The sequence below is a fragment of the Pteropus vampyrus genome, unplaced genomic scaffold (assembly GCF_000151845.1).
Source record: "Pteropus vampyrus isolate Shadow unplaced genomic scaffold, Pvam_2.0 Scaffold144, whole genome shotgun sequence".
Lineage (NCBI taxonomy): Eukaryota > Metazoa > Chordata > Mammalia > Chiroptera > Pteropodidae > Pteropus > Pteropus vampyrus.
In genome coordinates this window covers 1,431,683-1,447,354 of record NW_011888925.1, presented here as the reverse complement: position 1 = coordinate 1,447,354, position 15,672 = coordinate 1,431,683, and the positions used below count along the sequence as shown (strand labels likewise).

Genomic DNA, 15,672 nt, shown 5'->3' with positions numbered 1-15,672 from the left:
TTATTTGTTTAAACACCAGGCTTATGTTGAAAACCAGAAACAAAAGAACAACTCAGTTTTGTGGTAATTAGCATCTGTTCCCCTTTGAATGATAAGATCTTCGATCTTCGTTCAGGAAGTAATGGAACGTGGACTCCATCAGTTGACAATTCTGTTGTGACCCTCCCTTAAGTGTCTAGAACCAAGCCAGGAAGTAAGAAAATGATAAGCACTCTCTTGCCATCAAGCCACACAATTTCTACACAATAGGGCAGACATCGCTGGGCCTTTGGAGTTCTTTCAAATCCTTGCTTTGCAGCTTTTGGCACTTGGGTATGTTAGTTAAGTTCTCTGGGTCAAGATTGGTTCCATGAAAGGGAGACAGCCATTTTCGCCTGGGAGGATTGTAAGAGGGTTGAATGAGATCTGTTTCTTACTGGTAGACACTCAAAAGACTCAAAAACTTGTCTGAGAATGACACGTGCCCCCAAATGCACAATTCGTGTATATTTTTTATAATGTCATGGTCCATATTCGAGAACAAGTTTAAATGACCGAAATGCATAACAGATTCCAAGTTATGACATAGTTCCAAGTCTGTTGCTATGGGAACATGTTTGCAACACATAGTTAAGTATTTAAGTTACAAAAGTTATGTAGCAAACAATTTAACAATCACCGATAGGGTGATTCTTTGGGGGGTTCTGTTTACAGGAAGATATGGGGGCAGCTGTTGGCAATTGTTAAATTGTTCAATTGTTTGCTACGTAACTCATGGTTAAATTTGGCCTGTAACAAGAGGGCACGAGGGTGGAAGACAGGGATAGCGACGCTCAGTGGTCAGTCGAGGAACTTTCTGTCTTTTCTCCTCCCTCTTCTCCCAACTTGTACTGCTGAGCATGGCAGCAGCATCTTAGGGTGTCTGTCTGTGATTCTAGGGTCTGTCTCTTCCAACGAGAGCAAACAGGATGACAGAGTAGCCATGGTGAAATGTGACCTTTTGAAGGATGTGGTGGGGAAAGACAATTACACTGTCAGCAACTACTTGGACAACAAGCTTAGACCACGGCTTTCGGATGACATTGTCCAGTTGGTAAAGAATTGGTGAAATCTGGCACTACGATCTTTTATGTTCAAACTGTGAGCACTTTGTTACTAAAATGAGATAGGGCTTGTAATGGAACAATCAGGTAAGACCCCGATGGGGTGATTCTTTTTGGGGTTCTGTTTACAGGAAGATATGGGGCAGCTGTTGGCAAATATCAGAGGAGCCTTCCTGACAGGTCTTATACAAATACTGACTGGCCAAGCACGCAACTTGCCCAAGGTCACCAATGCTAAATGGACACTTCAGAATGTGAACCAATTGCTTTGACTCAAAAACCAGTGTTGCACCCACTGGATCCCATTGCTTTCGATCCCTTTACTGACTGCACCTGGTTTCTTCATCCAGAAAACAGGTAAGCATCTCTGTGCCATCGCTTCATAGTTTGATTGGGAAGGTGCTGTGAAAATCGAGAAGCTTAGCTCGTGTGAGTTGCTTGCCGTTACTGACAGCTGCTCTTCCCACAAGCCTGCGGGGTGCTGGGGACCAGTATTTCGTATTCCTTTCAACAGAAGAGAAAGCTGAGGCTCACAGAAGTCACATGATTTATCTAAGGCTTATCAGCATAGATCCTGTTACTCTGAAGCTGCCATATTACACATTCTCCTGCTTCCCACCAGCATGCACTAGGGCCCTCTAGTCCAGTGGTCCCCAACCTTTCTGGCACCAGGGACCGGTGCTCCTATGAGACTCTAACGCCTGATGATCTGAGGTGGAGCTGAGGCGGTGATGCTGGCGCTGGGGAGCGGCTGCAAATACAGATGAAGCTTCGCTTGCTCACCTGCCACTCACCTCTTGCTGTGCGGCCTGGTTCCTAACAGGTTACGGACTGGTACTGGTCCGCAGCCCTGGGGTTGGGGACCTCTGCTCTAGTCCCTGACTTCTCAGTGCCACCTCATCCAACCTTCTATCTGAATCCCTCCCAAGTACTGAGCTGCCTGTAAATAGAGGACACCTGACTTCATACCCTCTCTAACCCACTGAGGGTTTTCGGGGGGGCCGCTCTCCCCGAGTCTCAGTTTCCTCATGTGCAGAATGAAGGGTTGGATGGAGGGCCTCTGAGGGAGGGCCTGGCTGCCGTCCTTTGCCTCTGAGCTCAGCCCTGAGGGCAGATCCTGAAAAGTCTTGTGTGTTGTCAAGGAGAGTTAGGAATGAGCCAGGACCCAGACAGGGCTCCCTTATCCCCCAGGGGGAGCTGCTGAAGCGTGAGCTCCTGGGGACACAGTCAACTTATTCCCTGGAAAGAGGTCTTTGGGACGGAGGGGAGAATCGGTTTGTCTTCGTGTGACTTGAGGGGGAGGGGAGCATCAGTCTTGGACTTTCCTGTGACTCTGAATAATTCACGGTTCTACTTTTCAGAGCATGAACTGTACAGGGACATCTATTGGAATGTCTCTGGCTTTGACAGCGATCATCGGTCTTCTTTGAGAAATACTCACCAAAAGTAATAACGGCTTGAAGCCATTAAGAATTCTGGAGTTAGAGGCTGCTTTGCAGACCAGCTGTGCCTGATTCTCTCTCACTGGCTTTTGGAATTATGACAAGACTGTGAGCATCCTGAAGGATCAAGCAAACGAATCCAGTGACCCCTTCATCAAACACTTCCACTACTTAATTGACTCAACAAGCTTCAGAAAGGAAGCAGCTGCAATTAATTGTATAATCTTGGGAAAAGCTCTTAAAATCCGAGCTTTGGGTTATTCATTTATAATTTGGGGGCAATAATAACTGCTTCATTGTGTTCCGTTGAGATAACATGAGATGATGTAAGATGCCTTAGCATGATCCCTGGCCAATAGCAGATGCTCGATAAATTTGCTCAATGCACTTTATTTCTGCCTTGCTTTTTTTTCCTTTTTGCGTTGGGCAGGGACTTAAATTTCTTTTGGCCACCCCCGGCTTTTGTTGCTTGCTTCCACCTTCCTTGCCGGAGGGGGTTTTTCCCTGGGACTTCCGGGGTTTTTTTTGGTTCCTTTTCCTTTGGTTTTTTTTTTTGGCAAGGGTTTTGGCTTTTCTTTGGCTTTGCTGTTATATGAAGCCATTGTCCTTTAAGTGCCCACATTAACCTGGGTCAGTCTGCTCCAGGATTTCTGGAAATTATCTTTCCTCAAAACGATTCCCAGCTATTTCCCTGCATGCCCCATGTGTGGGCTCAGAAATAATGAGCCCCAGAACGCTCATCTCACAGGCTGCTATGCTGCTGCCTCTACCACCAGCAACCCTCCCCAGAGAGTGGCCCCCAGGAAAAAGCTGTCCTCCAGTGGGGTCGCCATGGCTACCACTACTCTGGCCCTGGGGGAAAGGTGACAATTTCCACTTTGCTCACAATCCCAAAGATATGAAAGGCTGGTTCCTTAATCCCCACAGCACAGCAAAAGGTCTGCACGGCATCAGCCCGGCTCCATGGAGGGAGCCACGGCTCTCGAGTGTGGATCCTGGTTGCAAATCCTGGCTCCTCCACTTCCCAGCAGAGACCTCAGACCTGCTGCTAAGCCTCCCCAAGGCTCAGGAGACAGTCTCATTAGGAGGGTGTGGTAATACCCCTTTGGGACAGGGAGGGATGACAGGAGATAACATGTCAAACGTCAGCATGGGGCCTGGCACAAAAGGGGGAGTTAAGGACAGCTGTCCCCTGAACAATCAGGTGGACAGAGCAGGGCACATTGAGTCGCTGAATCGTACACATAACGAGAGAGAGAGAAGGTAGGGAGGTGATCAGTGAAAGGTTGGCCGTGAGTGACCTGTCCCCTCCTTCTGCACCACACCCTGACACCCTCTGGAACCCAGAGTCTGTCTGTCTGTCTGTGATTCCCAGGGAAGTTCATCACATCCTTAAGCAACCGGTCTACAGCCCCCTGGACTACATGATCCAGACGCCGGCCGGTGGACGAGGGCGTCGGGGCTGCGGAGGGGCAGGTCATTGAACGGATGGAGCAGACCCGTGAGCAGCAGCGAGCACTTTGTCACTGACCCGTGAGGCTGTCCCCACCGGTGAGACCCTTCGTTTTCTAAGGTCCGGCTCGTGCTGGAGATGAGGTGTTGGCGACATCAGTGGGGCCAGCGTATTTCTCAGAACGTCGATCGGAGCCACCGTTCACCGAGTTCCCACTCGGTACGAGGCATTTTCAGCAACTTCGATTCGCAACCAGTTCTCGCAACCACTCTGCCGGGTCGCTGCCATTTCCCTAGGGGCACACTGAATTTGCCCAAACCCGGGAAATCTAAGCTCACGGAGGCGTCAGGATCTGAACCCAGGTCGGTGTTCCTCCTCCTGGGATAGCACGGTGCGCTTTGGGACCTGTTGTCGCGAGGAGCATCGGTGGAGAACGCTGGGCGCATGCGCTGACGAGGAGACAAGGCCTGGTGGTGGCTCTGTGGCCCATGGACCAGCTCCGTGACCGCGGACGGGAGCGGCGCCCCTCCGCCACGCTTCACCCTCTATCCCGTCTATGTCACCGGTTCTTACAACAATAAAACGTGCGGCAAAGTGCTGGAAGACAGATGACGCGGATGTCCTAAGGGTGATGGGACGACGACAAGGACAACAGAGAGGCTCCCCTGGACGTGGACCGTCGGCTCCAGAAATGTTAGATGAGAGGAAATAAACATCCGAATCCCTTAAGCCCCTGTGTTTTGAGTCTTTGTTAGGCTGCAAATCTGCCTTCTTTCTCGGCCCTGAAGGAAGACGGAGCCCAGCCCCCGGCTCCAGGACGTTTGGAGCGGGAGGAGCCTGCACACCCCGGGCCTGGCCTCTGTGGCAGACTCAGGCTCGTGGCCCCAGAGTGAGCCCAGCTTGATGCAGCGGCACCAGGTGGGCACTTTAATGAGGGGAGAGGGTGGCCCCAGGCCACGGGCTGGCCATCCTCGACCCCGACTCCCTGCTCAGTAGTGGACACAGTAGAGCTGGACGCCACCACTGACCCGGAGCTCCCGCAGCCGCTCCAGGGCCTGCTGGCCCAGGCTGGTGGCCCCCAGGCCCTGCCCGTTGAGCGCCAGCTTCAGCCCTCCCTCCTGGCACAGGAGCAGCACCTGGGAAGGGAGGGCATGAGGGCTGCAGACTTCCCAACGGACCCTCTGCTGCCTGCCCCATGCCCCCAGTGAGCCACTCCTCCCCTCAGAGGACACAGAGACTGGACCCACAGGGCACCCAGCGGTGGAACAGGACAGGGCTAGGGCCCAGCTTGTCAAGATCCACATGGCTCTTCTCAGCCCTGGGCCTCAGGTTCACCATCTGTAATGGGCAGCTTCCTCTAGAGGAGAGCTCTCCACACCGGCTGCATGCTGGGGCCATTGTGAGGCTTTTTAGTAATGCCCGTGCCTGGGCCACTGGTTGTGCCGGGGTTCCTGGGCGTGGGGCGCCTGGCACCAGTGTGGAGGGTCGGGCCCCTGGCATGGACGTTTTCCCCAGCAAGCTCAGCTTCCCTGCCCCCAGGATGAGAATCCTTGGCTCTGACTCACCTCGAAGAATCGCTGGGGGTAGAAGAGGAAGGGGGCCGAGATCAGCTTCTTCCGTCCCCAGGACGAGACCCAGGTCAGAGTTCTGTCTGTGAAGGAAGCCCTGAGTGTCACCAGAACATGGGCGGCCTCATCCAGCAGGCTCAGCGTGAAACTGCGGGAAAGGGCCAGAGAAGGCTCAGCTCTCGGAGCCCCCAGGCCGTGGCTCCCTGATTCCCACGCCCCACCCCTGGCTGCTCCTGCTGGGCCCTGAAGGGTGGGATGACGGTGGGGAGTGGCTGGGAGACTGGGTAGATTCCGCCCCAGAAACAAGCGCTTAGTCACCTAACAGCTCAGAGTGGAAACACCTGATTGTGTCTCACACCTGAGATGGAATCCCCAGGTTGCCACTTACTGGCTGCAGGACGATGGGGGAGCAAATGACCTTGCCTGGGCCTCAGTCTGTCCTCTTCAAAAGGGGGATAGTTACATTAGTAGCAGCTCACATCTGTTAAGTGCCATGTGCCAGGGAGTGGCTTACGCGCTCTGCAAATAGCATCGGGGTTAGAGCGAGGCTGCCTGGGTTCAACGCTGGTTCTGCTACGTTCTAGTCCGGTGACCTCGGGCAAGCAAGTGTTTGTGCCTCGGTTTCCTCATCTGTATCGTGGGGGATAACAACAGTACTGCACCTGCCTGTGGGGTGGTTATGAGAATTAAATGACTTGCCACATGTGTGCAAAGTGTTAGAAGGTACCTGGTATATCATAAACACTTGAATCGCACCTATTACTTAAAAATAATGCCATAAAACACAACACGTACCTCACAGGGCCACTGATGGAGCAAAGGACATAGTGTATGTGAAATTCAGCAAGTACCTGGCACACACTAGATGTTGTCGAGCTACTGTCGATTTTCTGGACTTCTCACAGAAATCCTGTGCCATGAGTGACGCCCCTTTGACTGACAAGGACGAGAAGCTAAAGGACTTGCTCTGTTGCTAGTGACAGCTGTGGGGCTTCGGGCCAGGATGTGACCCAGGATTCAGGACTCCAGGTTTGGGGCACTCTCTCTACTGCCTCGCGGCTGCCTCTCAGTCAGGGCAGACACGGGCTGCTTTGTGTCCACAGTCACCTTGACTGAGACTTGGCAGGAAGTGGCTGGGAGCTGAGAAGAGAAGCAGGATCCACATGGCAGGGCCAAGTGCATGGCAGGGCCAAGTGCGTGGCAGGGCAAAGTGCATGGCAGGGCCAAGTGCATGGCAGGGCCAAGTGCGTGGCAGGGCCAAGTGCATGGCAGGGCCAAGTGCGTGGCAGGGCAAAGTGCGTGGCAGGGCCAAGTGCATGGCAGGGCCAAGTGCATGGCAGGGCCAAGTGCATGGCATGCCCGTCCCGGTGGGCCTTTCAGGCCACTCCCAGGGGCTCTGGGCTGAACGCCGGGCAGAAGCTCAGAAGGCAGGAACCCTGGAGAGTGGCCTGCAGGAAGCCTCCGCCCCGCTGAGACCGGGAGCTGGCCAGGCCCAGCCCCAAACCCCTTCCCCAGGCTCTTCCCAAGCAAAGGCGACGTCTTGCCATTGGCCTGAGAACTCTTGGAGTCCTCAGTCCTCCCACCTCAGCCCCGTCCGGCACAGCCCTTGGTGGGGTGATGGGCTCCATCCAGATGGCCGGTGAAGCTCTGCTCAAGCACTCTGAGGCTGCGACAGGAGCCCCCCAACCTCAGTGCTTGCGGGGAGAGGACAGAGAGGAAGGGTACACGTTTTGTGCAAACAAACCCCACGACCTCCGATTCTCGCTCCATTTGTCCAATTCAAGACACAGTCACTTTCAAAGCTGCTGCCGCAGCCACATTTACTGTAGGCTCTGTGCTCAGGGCCGGCACTGTGCCGTCTGGACGTTGGTGGCCCACGGCCGAACTGGCCTGTAGAACTGTTCTGGTTGGCCTGTGCTATTCTTCAACTTTAAAGTAATAGCATATTAAAAAAGGCGAGAGTTTAGATAAAAGATGGCTTCCAGATTTTCTCTAGAAATAATCAGAAGATCTGAGTGGGCCCATGGAAAGATTCTTTTCACTTCACCGGCTTCCTACAGTGAACCAGGTGCCTCACTGTTCACGTGACCTGTCAGGCCTCTGAGGGCACACAAGTTCATGGGCCTCGCAAGAGAGCAGTTAAATTATTTGCTGTTTCACTAATAACCACGTGACCCTGAGCTACAATATCAACCTGGTCTCATGTCTCCAAGTTTTTTTTTTTTTTTTTTTTTTGCGAGGGGGCGGGGGGTGGGGGGGCAGTTCTATCACTGGGAACTATTTCATTTTCCCTATAGGGTTGGGATTCTGTTTTTCTCTCTCTTTTTTTTTTTTTTCTGATGGAGAAACTCAGGATTCTAGACCCAGAGAAGTGTAGTGATTTGCCCAAGACCACACAGTTTAAAAGAGGCAAAATAAGGAATCCAGCTCTGGCTTTGGAGGCTCACGCTGTCCAGGGTTATGAGCATGCCTGGCCCAGAATGCGAGAGTGTGCAGGGCAAGGGGTTAGTGAGGGGGTGACTTCAAACACAAAACGAAAGGAGAAAGAGTAGAACAGAGGGCGCTCCCCTTACTCCCCGCCTCCGGCGAGAAAATTCTGATACCACCACATTTGTGGAGGGCTTGCTATGTGCCTGGCACAATTCTAAGCATTTATACTGAAGAGGGATTTTCCACTCAAATGGCTAACCTTGTAATCGGCTCTTTGTTCTGCTTCTGCAGACGTGCTTGCCACACAGGCCGAAGGGCAGGGCGACCTCGAGGTCAACTGAAGACTCACCCTCCCCTCTGCTTGTTCTGTCTAGATAACAGCTGTATTGCCTAAATCCTTGTAACTGCCTGTAGCCCACAGCAACTCCTGCTCTCTGGAACCACCTGAGGACAAATTAATCAATCGGCCCATGCCAACTGTAACTGCATGGATAAGCCCTATAAAAGCAAGGTTACCCCTGAGCTCAGGGCCCAGATCTTCAGAGCGCTAGCTTTCCTGGGGCCGCCGGTGTAATAAACCTGAGTTCTCCAACGCTCTGAGTGGTGCTTGGTTTCTTGTCGGTCTGATTTTTCTGCAACAATATCACCCCTGAAGCCAGATCTATTATCACCCCTTATTATAGACAAGGAAACTGAGGCACAGAAAAGGAATAACCTTGAAGTTGCTTGGGTAGCAAGTGTCCTCAGCAGAAGCCAAACCCAGGCAATCTAGCCCAGAAAAGTTAGGAAACCCAATGCAATTCCAGAAAGAAGAAAGACGGAGGGACGAGAAGGGAAATGGGAGAGGAAAAGGCGTGGGAGGGGAGGGGAGGGAAGGAGGTAAAAGAGAAACCCTTTGAGCCCGCAGTTTTGAGAAAAGGAGCAGGAGCGCCCCCTGGTGGAGAATCCACTTGGTTACTGTGGCCTCCCAAGTCCCCACTTCACAGCACCAGGGCTTCCCTCTGGGGCCAGTGGGCTGTGTTTCCTAAACCACGCCCTGTGTCATCACGGGAGGTGGCATCCTCTCTCTAGGTCTCAGCCTGCACCTTTCAAGGGCCTTTCTTGAGGCCCCAGGGAGGACTTGTGACAAGAGGCTGGTTGCCCTGACCGGGTATACTAGCAAGGAAGATGCTCCCAGAATTAGAGCTTCTGGGGCCACGAAAGCAGCCCAAGTCCTGGTCCCAATCCCTATTACAAGCTCTGTGTCACCGCGCAGCATACTTCCCCTCTATGCTGTCTCCTCATCTGCAAGACGGGGATTAAATGGTGGCATTGGTGACTAACGAGAAAATGCCCATGTACGAAGCTCATGCCTGGCACAGAGATGCTTCTCCCTCCCTCCATCTTCATACTTACTCCTTAGGCTCTGGCAAGACCAGCCCCCGCACCACAATGACCTGTCCGGGCCACAGACCCCGGGGAAGGGGACGTGAGCAGGGTACCTCCTGAAGGAACAAGGGAGATGACTCACAGAGGGGATCAGGGAAAGCTGCTGTCCCCAGGAGCAGCTTTGTGGGCCACCCTCAGGGGCCGGCAGGGGTTGGGAGTGGTGCTGGAGCAAGTGAGTCTCTGCCAAGAGGAGACTCAGCTCTGCTCATTTACTGAACGCTTCCTGCAGGCCTGACCCCCAATACTCTGCTCTCCCTGGCGTTTCCAGGCTGAGTGGGTGCCTGTCTGTGCTGTGACATCATATATGTCCCCCGTTGCTGCACCCCAAAGTGTAATGGCCCATTCATTGGTCTGCCACCTCAGCAGCCCGTGAGCCACTGGAGGCCTGGGGCTGGTTTGTCTCTCTATCCTAGAGCCTGACGCTGGGCCTGACGCAGAAGAGTATCAAATAATTATATGCAGAATAAATGGAGGAAAGGTCCAATGAAGCTGGAGCTTCGACCTGAAGCTGTCGGCCCACCCCAGCCTGCACTTTCTATGCAGGGTGCTGAGAGCATTTCCCACTAGGTGCGGCAGGTGAGGGACTACACCCCCACCAGAATGAGGAAGGAGGTCACTCACCAGCCTGGGGCTCCTCAGCTGGAAAGGCTGTCAAGGAAAGAAAGGAGGGACGTGGAGGTCGCATGGTGTCTGCCTCATGAAAGGGAACCTCTTGATATTATTACAGTAGGGGAGGTTTGGGGTTTGTCTCCCTCACAGGCACCACAGGTGAAGGACTGGAGCCCCATGTGATCCTCTTGGATTCAGATGGACACCAGCTCTGGAGTAACGGGAAGAACTGGAGGAGGGTCTGTCATTCACTCACTACGTGGCCCTGGGCAAGTACCTGGGCCTCACCTCCCCTTCTGCCCTTCAGGCCAACCCCAGCTCCCTCCAGGGGTTGCTCTGGGAATCGAAAGCTCCAACCTAAAGGGATCTTCTGATAGGAATACTGGGCCCTGCCCATCCTGGGCAGCCATCCCATCCCCACCCACCTTCCCAGGCTGCGCCTGGAGTCTGGCTGGGAGGGACAAATCCCAGCTCTCCAGGGACGGAGGCAGAGCCAGCTGTATCCATGGCAACTGCGCAGTGGGGGAAGGAGAGCTGGGCCTGTGCAAGGGGATCAGCAGCCCAGCAGGGGGCAGGTCACGCTGGGGGAGGACCGGAGAACCAGAGGCTCAGCTTCCGTGGCTGGGACCACAAGGGCCCACCTTGCTCGCAAGAGACTCACATGTCCAACTGGGTACTCGCTGCCACCCTCTGCAAATGGCTGTTTGGAAAGAGAAAAAGCAACAACAGGATTCGGGGCCACTGTAAGCTCTGTGGGCCAGCTGCCCTGCCTGAGCCCGGGAGATGGACAGAGGCCGCTTCAGCCTTGACGGCTCCTCGTCCTCCCTACGGGCCTCCTCAGAGGGTCCCAAACCCGGCATCATGAACGTGCTGATCCCTAGGCCATGCCTCACATACCAAATCAGCATCTCTGGTGGCCGGCCCCAGAACTCTACGTGTTTAATAAGCTGCTCAGGCGGGAGTGATGCAGCCAGCTGCTATGTTTGGGCCCCGCGGCTCCAAGTCTCTGAGTGACTTTCCTCCCGGGCACTGCTCCTCCGTGTTGACCAGGCCCCACGCCCAGCATGGACTTCTGCCCGAGGCTCTTGGGCCCCTTCTGCAGTCTCCTTCTCTTCCCCTCACCCCACTCATATCCGACACCTCAGTGGAGCCCCTCTACCTTGGCTGTAACTGGTGTGACAGTGCTTGTTATAGGCAGGAAGGGGTCCCGGGCCTGTCCAGGCACCAGAGGAAGTCGGCAGCCACTGTCACCCAGGCCTTGGCTCCAAGGGAACTTACGTTGATGTTCAGGAATCCAACGGCCTTCACCAAGATGTCACCAAATATGCCCAGGGTGTCCACACGAGACAGCGGGAGCCGGTAGCGGTAGTGGAGAAAGTGCTGTCCGTTCACACTCACCTGGAGGCACACACAGGGGCTGTTCGTTGAATTTGGACCACACATTGGTGAGCGCTCTTACCTGGAATTTTCCTCATTTAGCTTCACCCCAACTCTGTGAAGCAGGTACGTTTTACAGACAAGTTGCCTGAGGCTCGTGGAGCCTCAGTGAGCTTCCCCAGGTGCAGAGCTGGCGGGTGGCAGAGCTGGCCTCAGAACCGAGGCAGTTTTCAATGCCACTCTCTTCCCTGACACTGCACGTCCCCATACCCACCCTCCTCTTGCCTCTCCGCAGACCTGCCAGCGGCGGCGGCAGCATCCCCAGGCACAGGTGAGGAAAGGAGGCTCAGGAGGCTGTGTGGACCCCTAGCCCACAGTCTCTCCCTCCACTCATGTCTCCCACAAGCTTCTTCCCTCTGGAGAAGTTCGAGAATCCCGTCATCTTTCTGGCGGGGGTTCACATCAGCAGTGAAAGCCCGGAGGCCAAGTTCAAGTTCTCCCTCCCAGTGCCCCGCCCCTCAGCTGTGAGATGGGGAGAATGGAAGTACCTTCCTCATAGGTCATGGCGAGGATTCCGTGAGCCGATATTTAGGGGCTTAGATCAGTGCCGGCATCCTGCAGGTGCTCCTGACTTACTGCGACTATGGCAGTGGCACCCTCTCCAGGGACGAGCACCACAGAGTTCCCACGAGTCCCAGGCGGTGTGGGCCCAGGACTGCTGGGACCCGGGCTCGGCAACTCCTTGGTCCTCTCTGTACTTGACCTCTCACCCCATCCTCTTTAACACAGTGACATGGGGAACTCCGCAGAAGGAAGGGGGGGCGGAAGGACACACGTTCTAGACACCCCCACGGCCTTTTCCTTACCTTCATTTCCTCATTTCCAAAGAGAAAGAGGAGGAAGAAGCTGGCTCCTCTCTGCAGGGCCAAGCGGGGCCACCGGGCCTCGGCTTGCCAGCGCTCGTTGTGCAGGGTGTTGCAGATGACGTGGGGCTTGGTGGTGTGGAAGCGAGGGTTGAAGTGGATGGCAATATCCGGCCGGGGATGCAGGCTGCAGCCGCACTGGAAATCCACCTGGAACCTGGTGGGAGGCGGGGCTTTCAAAGGGAACTTCCGGTCAGAGGCCCCAGAGACCGGAAGGCAGAGAGGAACCCCCAAGCGGATGAGCACTCCCTTACCTGCGTGCATCTAGGGGTACCTCTCCTTGTAGCATGACCATCTTGCCTGCACGCAGGCCACCAAAAATTGTCGTGACATAAGGAACCACCTGAACAAGGGGAGAAACCCATCCATACACGGTTGGAGGAAAGGCCAAGGGACCCTTACGTCGGAGGGGTAGAACAAGAGAACTCAGCTCTCCTGCCCCTCACGGAAAATGTCCTTATGGTGAAAAATTAGTTTTCTCTGAAACATTCTCTTCCACCTTTTCCCCTTTCCTGGACTTTCACCGTCAAAGCCACACGGCCCCGGGGAAGCCGAATTCAGCTCCACTGCCCGTTGGAGCACCAGTCCAGCCGCTCTTCCCATCTCCTAGGGCACAGTAGTGTCCCCAGTGAGGCTTGCTGTCCACTGGATGCCAACCTGGCCTTCAGAAGCCTGGTCTCGAAGCTCCCTGAGGATTTTTTATTGGCCAGAGCTGGGGAACTAGGAGGCAGAAGGATGGACCAGCTGGGACCTGAGCGTGGACCATGACACGGACATCTGGAGAGATTCGTAACAAGGGCCCGGCCTAGCCTCCCGGGCTCACGTTCCTAAGCAGAGAAGCTGCCTGGCATTCTTAAAATATAAGGTATACTTTTATAGCCCCCTTTTTCTGGGGCTGTTTCCTCTGCTCTCCTTCCACCCTGTGAAATCTGACTTGACTTTCAAGGCTCCTGACATCTTCCCGAGAATCATCCATTTCGGTGCCTGAACTATTTCTCCCTTCCCCATCCTCTAGAACGCTTAGCTGGTATGACTGGCTTGGCCTTTGGACGGCTGGCTTACAGGGAAACGTGTGGCTGGCTGTCTACACTGGGAGGCACAAACCGAAGCCCCGCCGTTCTCTCCCAAGGCTCAGTGCCCGGCCTTAGCACAGCCGGGGCTCTGAGCAGGCGCTTGCAGAACCAATGGATGTGCAGCGGGTGCACCTCCGGCAGCGTCACAAGACCAGCCCTCACGTGGCATTCTCCACCTCCCAGCAGGCTTTGGAAGCCCAGGCCACATAGAAAGAGCAGAGACCGGACAGCACTGCCCCCCAGGTGGGAGGGAGCTTGCAGCCTGCAAAGCAAGGAGCGGTTGTAACCAGGGCAGCTGCTTTACCCCCTTACTCGGGCACCTTGAGAGGTGCGGGAGCACCCACAGCCTCGCTGGGCTCAGCACTTCCGTCCCTCTCTCTTCTCAGGCTCTAGGCCTGGTCTGTAATTAACAGCGGTTGCGATTCTTGTGAGAGAAGGGGGCCAAGTAAGGAGAAAGTGATCATTAGTGCTCATGAGTGGGAGGGTGGAGTCCACTGGGAGGTCAGCCTTCTGTGAAGCGTGACCAGGCTTCAGAAAATCCACGTGGGCACTGAGCATGAGGAGGAAGCTAGGAAGCTCCCACCCCTGACTCCCTTCCAGGCTGGAGGTGAGACTGCTCTTCCTGGGTACGTGGTGTCCCCCCAACGATACTACCCACTTGCCCCAGGTCCTCCTAGTCACCCATCATGCAGTAGGGGCCCAGCACTGTCTCCAGGCTCCACTCCTCTTAAAAATGCAAGGGCCCTGTGAACCCAACAGTCACTCACATCCAAGTGGGAATTAGCTGGTCAGCCATTTTACTAAGCTCAGGAGGGACTTTCCGGAGCCGGTGGGCAGATGCTGGCGAAGCTGGGCCCAAGACTGAGGGCCTTTCCATCCCACCACTGGGATCTGGACCCCGCTGGAAAGGAGGCCCCCTGAGACCTGGGAGGTTCCCAGTCTGAGTGGCTGCTCACCGGGTGGAAGACGGGCGGCTGCAGGATGAAGGTGTCAGGAAGCGGGTCCAGTTTTTCTCCAGGTGCCATGGGGGATGGGGCGCCAACAACTCCAGCTAATCCCGGTTCCAGGAGCCCTGCCCCCACTGGACAGACTGCCTTTCCTGGCCAGGATCCTAAGTGCCTGGGCAGCTTTCCCAGCTATTAGCCTCACCTGTGCCCTGCAGAGTCTTTAATGCTGTTCGAAGCAGGCCTGGGAGGTCAGGTCTGGGACAGCAGCGGTCCACCTCTGGTGTCACACCGCAGCTCTCGCCCCACCGACTGGACTGGGGCTGTTAGCAGAAATTCGTGTCCAGGGGTAGGAAACTCACACTAACCAACCAACCAATCAACCAACTAGCCCTTCTGAGTCTGAAGCACACTGGCTGGCTGTCCCAAGGGGAAGCTAGAAGCTGGCTCCTTGAGGGCTCGTTTGTGGTTTCTGGGGCTGCCCTCTGAGCCTTCCCGGGTCAGAGGCCGGGGAGCCGGTACATGTGGGCGGGTCCCAGCAGAAGCCCCGCCCCGGCTGCCTGGGTACCAAGGATCGGCTTCCCATTCGCCCCTCCTCTCCCCTCCCCACAAAAGGTTTTCAGCTCTTTCTCTCATTTCCTTGCCCCTTTCCCCACTGTTCTCAATTTTGTAAGTTTTCTAGTCCCCTGGGGCTTCATTTCAGCATCAGCTGAAAGTGCCAGGGTCCAGCTGGTGTCACAAGAAAGTGGGTTGGGGGAGGGGTGTGAGAAAAGGGAAGGGAAATGGGAGAGCCCCCTTAGGCGCAGAAAAGGCAGCGTGGTGCAGTGGGGAGGGAGGCGCACACCGCTCTGGGGGAGACCTGCTTTGCTCAGCCTCTGAGCTAACAAGCTGTGTTTCCCCAGGACAAGTCACATGCCCTCTCTGAGACTTCCCTTCCCCTCTCTGGGACTCCCCTTGTTCCTCCGCACGTAGAGAGGGCAGCCGCGCAGTTTTCCCAGAGGAGGTCTGTGTCTGGGGGGTGGACTCAGATATCTGGGTTTTCATCAAGCTCCCCCATGATCGTTTGGATTAGAGTCGGTCCAGTTTGGTTTAAATTCCCATAAGGTTTTTTCCTTTAAAAAGCAACACAACCGCTCAGCTCTACCCTGTGTTGGGAGGTCCCAGCATCTGACCGCTGTCAGTCTGGGCAGTAGGGAGTTCCTGGCAGGACTAGGCTGGGCAAAGGCTCAACCGCGTACAAGGGGTGCTGGGGCAGTGTGTGTGGGGGTGGGGGGCAGGTATCTGAGCTGCTACTCAAGGGCAGCAGCCTCAGTGTCACCAAAAAAGCTTGTTAGAAATGCAAA

General features: G+C 55.0%; 1 protein-coding gene across 1 annotated transcript; it reads right to left on the bottom strand.

Moving 5' to 3' along the window:
- Positions 1–4,966: 4,966 nt before the first annotated feature.
- On the bottom strand, positions 4,967–14,432 carry LGALS12 (galectin 12). Its single transcript, XM_011368683.1, has 9 exons — positions 14,342–14,432; positions 12,567–12,655; positions 12,256–12,469; positions 11,291–11,410; positions 10,674–10,712; positions 10,025–10,051; positions 9,371–9,459; positions 5,543–5,693; positions 4,967–5,113 (listed from the first exon to the last, which is right to left on the bottom strand). The coding sequence occupies exons 1-9, from the start codon at positions 14,408–14,410 to the stop codon at positions 4,967–4,969; spliced, it is 945 nt and encodes a 314-aa protein (XP_011366985.1). The 5' UTR covers positions 14,411–14,432.
- Positions 14,433–15,672: the final 1,240 nt, after the last annotated feature.

Excerpts from the sequence above, each read along its gene's own strand:
- LGALS12 (XM_011368683.1), bottom strand. The coding sequence starts at position 14,410 with ATGGCACCTGGAGAAAAACTGGACCCGCTTCCTGACACCTTCATCCTG. Across the intron at positions 12,470-12,566 it reads GTACCCCTAGATGCACGCAG|GTTCCAGGTGGATTTCCAGT; the intron begins GTAAGGGAGTGC and ends GCCTCCCACCAG. Across the intron at positions 11,411-12,255 it reads TTGGAAATGAGGAAATGAAG|GTGAGTGTGAACGGACAGCA; the intron begins GTAAGGAAAAGG and ends GTGTGCCTCCAG.